This window comes from Corvus brachyrhynchos, unplaced genomic scaffold, assembly GCF_000691975.1.
Source record: "Corvus brachyrhynchos isolate BGI_N302 unplaced genomic scaffold, ASM69197v1 scaffold87, whole genome shotgun sequence".
NCBI classification, from domain to species: domain Eukaryota; kingdom Metazoa; phylum Chordata; class Aves; order Passeriformes; family Corvidae; genus Corvus; species Corvus brachyrhynchos.
The window spans coordinates 2,472,308-2,479,769 of record NW_008239767.1 but is presented as its reverse complement, the minus strand read 5'-3'; the positions used below and the strand labels follow the sequence as shown (position 1 = coordinate 2,479,769).

The window sequence follows — 7,462 nt, the reverse complement described above, 5'->3', positions numbered from 1 at the left end:
GGTGTACTTGCTTTGTTTATCTAGGAATTCATCTGTGTCTCCTTGAGGATATCTTGCTAAATGCCAGTGCTAAGCCTGTTTTTTTGCTACCCTCAATTTTCTAGTCACTTTTGTCAGATTCTAAACTGTTACTTTAATACGTATTAGTGAAAGTTGCTTTTAGGTAAGACTATAGTCAGCAGAAAGTCTTGGAAAAGTGGTAACATGATAGCAAATTCCCATGCCTTTAGTTCTGTAAGCCTTTTTTTATTAGTTTACTAATCAAGTAGTCTGTGTAGTGAAGTTTGCTTTGGGTACAAATATTTTCAGGATTTTCTGTGCTGTTATGGTTACAGGTCTTTTGTGATGTTATGAAACAAATGTGAATGGACCAATGTGGAGAAATGTCAGCATGCTTGTTTAAAAAACAACCCCCTTCCATTCCACACTGGAAATATTTAAGATATTGCAATACCCTTATAAGGATGGACTTCCTGAAATGTATGGCGTTGCCAGTCATCTTTCACTTCCCTTAGCAACTTATTATCAAAGTGAAAAGAAAATTAATTCAGTACCTTCAGAAAAGCTATAATGTTTTTACTTATTCTTTTTTAAAAGGAATGTTGTTAGAATTGACAAGGAAAGCTCTAGGCTTCTTTGATATGGAAAATAGAAACCATTACTTAGTTCTGTTTTAGGAGAGCCAAATTAGGGGAGCTAGGTCATTTTTTACCATGTGCATTTTAGATGCAACTGGTATTTAGGGAAATTAGTAACACTTAAAAATAATTTAATAAAGCCCAATAGAAAAGCAGTGAATGGAATGAAGTTATGCCTATTTCAAGGTCTTGAGAATTATGTTTTTAGTAAAGCAGCCTGAGGATGGGTTTCAGGGCCATGTGACTAATTTGACAATTGAGTTACTTTAATGCAGTGCACATTGAAGATGCAAACCCAGCAACCTGCCTTTGAGTGGCACTGAATTCTGAGCAGCTGAATCTCTACTGTATTCTCTTTCATTTGCATATAAGACCATTGTCTGTATTAAATGAAAAAAGCCACAACAGCAGCTGCTAGCCACTGTCTTGGTACCAGTATCCACATCCATGTTAGCCAGGTTTTGGTAGATCTAATACCCGAGTATAGGCGTTCATCAGGAAGAATTGGAAGGACCACAGATGGGAGTTCTAGTATCAAATCAGGCTGGATGCCAGAAACTTACATTGACACTGCCAACCATGAGGTGAGGGTTGGTTGTTGTTTCCTTGTACCTCTGAGCCAAGAAAACACAATCTCTGTGGTAATACTTTCTAGAAAAAGAGGAAATTGGGAATGCATTGGTAGCGAATATGATAGACAGAGAGGTTTCTGGAACTTCACAGTGGGAGGCTTCATTTTTCCCAAATGTTGAGATTTCATGTCTACCGTCTGCTGTTTGCAGGAAATGAAATCTATCACCATCATCCTTAGTCACCAAAGTATTTGTAGAATCTTTGTTCACTTCATACTCAGGAGAGGTGTGACAGCTTTGATTTTTGTAATGACTTCTTAAGAGAAACAGATTTTTGAGGCAACCACAGTAGGCAGAGAGCTGCTTTTTCAGCTGTAGGAGTTCTGCCTCCTTACGGTCAGATGACACATCAGACACTCCTTGGAGGGTGTCTGACAGCTCTGGTGCAGTGATGCTTTGCCTTCTCTGAGGGGGAGAGCTGAGTGAGACAGCTCTACCTACCCATTTGCAGGAGGCAAGATACCACAAACACTTTCTTGCTACTAAAGAATTGCTTCCAAATTGGTTGCAATCTTTTAAATTTTCCTGGGCTGTGAACATGTATAATAGATAGCTCATGTCTCTGAGGGTTAGAAACCCACTTGCTGCTGAAATAAAATATCTTTGGGATACTCTGAACACTGCTCCAATTCTTTCATTTTTTGTTTTTTTTTTTCTATAATAAAATGTTAATTAGGAATGAATTTTTAAAAATAGATTGGATTCCAGGTAATACCTACTGTATCATAAAAGTGTTAAAAATATTGTAGCCTTATTTAGCTTATGTCTCTTAATTATTACATTAGGAAGACCCTGATGTTATAACGTGAATGTGATTTGTTCTAGAGAAGGCTACAGAAATATCTGCAAATAAAAGTGTAAACACATAATCAAAAGGGCACTCTGTTCTAGATCATCTTAATTCAAAGTTTAAAAAATGCTGGTGCTTCCTGTTTTGTGCTTGTTTTAGGTGCTCACTCTTCAGCTGGGACTTCATATACTAGAAATAAGCATTTGGCAGCAGAAAGGTTTTCACACAGACCTGAACTTCAATTCAGAATTTGAAAGTTTTAAGGTGTCTCATGAGGACTTCCTTTGTATAACAGCCCGATCTGATTACCGCCCTCTTTCAGATATTGTTATAATGTGACAGGGTTTGTTACCAGCCTGACAGTCTTAATTGTGAAGAGGTGAAAACTTGATCTACAGCCTTCTGCCTTAAGCTCAAGGTGTATATATCAATATACTAATATAGTATCTAGTCTTGTAATGTTTAGAGTAAAGAAAGGCTGGGTTGGAATGACTTATAAAGAAATAATTCAGCAGAGTCAGGTTTCACATAGCTGCAGTAAATGTCACTGTGATGGAGTTAGTGTGAGGAAGGCAGGCAGGCTTGTATTTCTGTCTAGTAGCAGACTTGTTATTCTTTTAATGTTTGATTTGTTATCATGCTGTTTTGGTGTTTGATCGGGCTAGAGCTCAGGTGCTTTCAATGAGTTTTTCTCTAGCCTCTCTGTTCCTTTCCTGTAATGACACAAGTCTCAGGATTTGCTTCCTTCTGGATAATCTTCTGATGCAATTCAGTGCCTTAGATAGGTGTGTATCTGCACAAAGGAAGGTATGGCACAGGGGACAGCAGGACTGCTTCCTTGGGTGGTGGTGCCATTTCATACCAGTTTATCTAACAGATTAGTCAACCTTATTTTATGTCTCCCCTGAGTGATTTTTCTTAATGTTCTTTTTATTTTTACCTTTTTTTTCCGTGTAGCACTAATAGTAGTGTTTAAACAATGTGCTATATTTAAGATGTGCTTTACAAGGCATGCATATAATTTTTGCTTCTTACACAACATAATTTTATTGCCTAGTGTCATATTGATGAAATCTGATAAATTTTTCCTGTAGATCTCCAAATATTTGGGTTTTTTTAAAAATTAGATTTTTAAAATTTTTAATTTAAATTTTTTAAAATTAGTTTTAAAAAGGTGTTTGATGCATTGGCAGTCTGAGTGCGCTAATAGTTACCTATCACACTTTGATTTATTGGAGCAACAAGTCAGGCTTTGTTCTTGAAATCAGAGCTCTTTTTCAAACCTGTCCACACCCATATATGATAAATTTCTTGTTTTACTCCAGAAGTTTGTATGTTGTTTGGAAAATGCCCCATGGAGTGTACTGAAGCTTGCTGTGACAAATGTAGGCTGAACAGTTGTGGTCAGTTCTAGTCTCAGAAAGATTTCTGAATGTTAGCCCTGGTCAGGGATGAGGGACTAAATTGTAGTGAATAAAAATGCTTTTTTTTTTTCTACTTCAGTTTCCTGCTCTTCAAAGTTGCTTTGAAGGTATGCACTGAACAATTTCTGATCTGTAGATTTGCATTCTGAGTATTTTAACCCTTCTGAATGAGGTGGAAAAGTAATTGTTGAAAGCTGTGTTATGAGATATTTGAATGAATAGTCTTGGATTGGAATTTTTTTTTTCTGGAAAGTTTAGATTCCATTACTAATGTTTGCTCTAAACTGATTGCTTGCAGCTTTATGGAAATCTTGATGATAATTCTTGAAACAGGAGGAGGACTGGGATTTCTTTTTTCAAATAAAAGCATATTTTTCTGATGTGTCTTTGCAAATAGAGATATTAAGAAAATATGATTATACATTCAGTGGCTGAAAAGCAATGGAAGCTAAGCTCAACAGGCTTTTTCCATGAGGCTGGGGTCAAGGAGTAGGGTGTGAACATTTATAATGACTGCTAAGCTGAGTAGGGTGGAGGAGTTTTGTTTTGTTGGGTTTTTTTGTTGTGTGTCCCTGTCTTAACCCCCCCTTCTCCCCCATTTCCCACTCTGAGGGTTTGGTAACATTTTTAGTTTTATTTCTTTGTCTTTCAGGATGGAATTGTTTAGCTTTTCTTGGAGTATTTTACTCATGGGTAGAACAACTTTAACTTACATTTTGCACAGCGAACAAAAACATGAACTGAATACTGTTTCACTCACTTTGAAACATCTGGGAGACTGAAGTGTGAGTTTTTTGGGGGACTTACTAGCAGTTCACACTAAATTAGTGTTGTATGTAGTGACTTATGTAGTTCACTTCTTCTGTTTTCTGGGTTTATGTGTGATTTTTATACTGCAGTCTGCACTTCTTGTGACAATTCTGACTATAACTGCACACATTTCGTAGGCTAGGTGAGTGCTTCTGTCAGGCCTCCTTTACTTCTGAGAAAAGGGATGCCAGAGAAAGATGGATATGCTGAAGATAAGTATACAAGCTAAGTAGAAGTGCTGTACGCCCCAGACTATGAATATACTTTCACGAAGAATTTTATTTTTTGCTTCCTTTTCCTTCTTCTTCCTTTACCTCTTCAACTTAGACCTTCATTTCTCTTTGCCTGTTTCAGGAGCTTTAGACCTTAGCCCTGCATGGGTGCTAACAGCCTGAATTCATGTCTCTTGTACAAGCTGCTTTTGTTTGCTTTGATGCCGTCCTCCCTCCCACCTTTGTGAGCAGCTCTGGGAGTGGTGGAGAGGATCCTTCCTGTTGATTCTGCAGAACAGAATTAGTAGGGACATGGGTAGACATTCGGGCCAGGGAAGAGAAAGTAGGACATAATTCTTCTATTGCAGTGGCTGTAAAGACTGGTGGTCCCTCCTTCCTTCTGGATATTACTAACAATGCCTCTGTTAGCCAAGGTGTGCTCAACAGCTGGGGGCATTTTTTGGTGGATGGCTTCCCCCTCGCTCAGTCTTTTAGTTCAGTTCTTGCTTTCTGATCACAAAGTAATGATACAGCTAGACACTAAACAGTTGGGGTCCTGAGAACCCTGAGCTTGGGAAAGGAAACTTTTTTGGATCTAGGTTATACCTTGTAGCCTAAGCAATTTATGTCAAAGAAAGGTAGGAGGTGCCTTTGGAGGCTGGGGTGGGGAAGGGAGTAAAGCTTTTTTAAGCTGACTGAATGTCTGAGTATAAGCTCAGATGGCATGGGCAGGTCAGTCAGCCCTTGTCACATTGTCTTGTCCTGTACTTGCTGGTTTGATATGCAGTTAAATCAGTATAGTTGCTGGGGAAAAGTGGTTTTATTTACTAATCTGTTCTGGTTTGTTCTCTTTCAGGTCTCCCTTGCAATTATGGAGTTTTAGAAGAATAAGGTGGTGTGGAGGGGGAATCCCCCTCTGCACGCTAGAGGTAGTTCACTTTTGGAATTTTCTACGGACAAGAATATTTGTTATATAAGATGGTGAAATAAGACTTCTAAAAATATATATTTATAAGTATTTATTTGGATCAAGTGCCAAACATAACAGTACAAAGATTTCTAATGGCAGCTCAATAAACTTGGATTTACATCCTTGGAATTACAATTTTTCTAAGGCACTGTGCTGTGTACTGAATTGGAGTGCCTTGATACACTTAAGGGTTGTTCCCCTTAAGGAGAAGAGCAGCTTTAGAAGTGAAGATGAGTTCTTACATGCCAGAGTGCACTTCAAAGTGTCGATCTCTACAGCATGCTTTGGATGTTATTTCTGTAGTCACCAGGGGAAGTGAAGGCCAGATCAAGGCCTTTCTCTCTTCTTACTGCTACAATGCTGCGACTATCAAAGATGCCTTTGGTAGAAACGTTATACATCTTGCTTCGTCTTGTGGCAAAAAAGGTGTGCTAGACTGGTTGGCTGAGACCAAAGGAGTGGATCTCTTGGCGAAAGACAAAGAGTCTGGATGGACAGCTCTGCACAGAAGTATATTTTATGGATACATTGATTGTGTTTTGTCATTGCTGAAGGTGAGTGATTTGCAGCTGTAGTTTTCCTTGGCATCTACAATTTTTAGAGTTGTATTGATTATGTAAAAGTGTGTTTTTAAACTCGACTGAAAGCCTCTTGAGGGTTATCTTAATGCTGTGTTTAGATTGCAGTGCCTTAATTTACTTGAAGGTTGTCTCTGTTCATACAGATGTCTGCCTTTGCCCATGCAGAGATCAGCACTGAGTAAGGATCCCTGATTAATTGTGGGCTTCCTTGAAGACTTGCTTGTGTGGATGATATCAGGCTCAGGATCTTAAAAGTAGAGAGTGATCAGACTAAAGATACTCTGAAAATAGACTCTGCAGTGATTATATCAATTGATGTTAGAGAACATAAAATAAGGGAAGATTAAATGGAGTTACAATTAGAAATTAATCTTACATTTAAGAGATAAGCAATTCAAGATATGGAGTATTCTGTTAAGTGAATTTCCATTTCATTAGTATTTTAAACCACAGCTTTTTCTCAGTTCCCTTTATTCCTTTCTTAAAATAGCTATTTCTTCCCATCTTAGCAAGTTGTATATAATTTTGATTGATCTTCCTGCTGTTCCTCCTTTCTCAAGTACAGCAAAGGGAAGAGATGTTTGTTTGAGATATTCAGGGTCTCTAACCATGTGAGAAAATGAAATATTTGTGGTTAAGGGTTGTTTAAAAACAGACCTTTTAAGGCAGAGAATTTTCCATTTTGAATCCAGTCTTTTAAAATTACGGTGACTAGCCAGTTGTAGACATAACTCTCTGCTTTCTACAAGACTTTAAGCAAAAAGATGGTGGATCCAGTATTTTTTAACTCTTGGAGGTCTGATAACTGTTAAATATGTATTTCATGTACTATGCCCTTACATAGTGGGATTTTTTCATTAAACTTGACAAAAGTAGATGTTTTTATAAGCATTGTACATATGAGTCTGTTCTCTAGAAAACTGGAAACTGTGTACAAGATACATGAAAAAGTATTCTGTCCTCTAGTGCATGTGTGTGTGTCTGTATCTTTGATATTTGCTTACAGGAGGCCTGTACAGGTTTTCCCTGATGTCTTTTACTTTTCCCCAGTGTCAGTTACATAAAGTGAATGAGAGTTTTTGCTAGCCAGCTCTGCTGATACTCTTCTAAGAAGCAGAAAAAACCCAGCTCATTGAGGGTGCTCTCTCTTCCTGTTCCTTAACTGAAGTCTGTCTGCTGTACTGCGTTATAAAAAGGATATGTTCTTAAGGTATTAAGAACAACAGGAACTGGTTATAGAATATAATTATGAAATAGCTGAGCTAGAAAGAGGTCTCTGAAGGTTGTTTAGTCCAGCCCCCATGCTCAGGCAAGGTCAGCTAGAGCAGGTTGCCCAGGACTGTGTCCAGTTGGATTTTGAGCAGATCATCAAACATCTCTGTTCCAGTGTTTTACTATCAGTGCA

General features: G+C 38.0%; 1 protein-coding gene across 1 annotated transcript in view; it reads left to right on the top strand.

Moving 5' to 3' along the window:
* The first annotated feature begins 4,248 nt into the window (after positions 1 to 4,248).
* IBTK (inhibitor of Bruton tyrosine kinase) overlaps positions 4,249 to 7,462 on the top strand; it is a 50,976-nt gene continuing 47,762 nt past the window's right edge. Inside the window, exons 1-2 of the mRNA XM_008640213.2 lie at positions 4,249 to 4,269; positions 5,363 to 6,030. Of these exons, the coding sequence (XP_008638435.1) occupies positions 5,707 to 6,030 (324 nt within the window). The 5' untranslated portion in view covers positions 4,249 to 4,269; positions 5,363 to 5,706. The remainder of the gene's footprint in view (positions 4,270 to 5,362; positions 6,031 to 7,462) is intronic.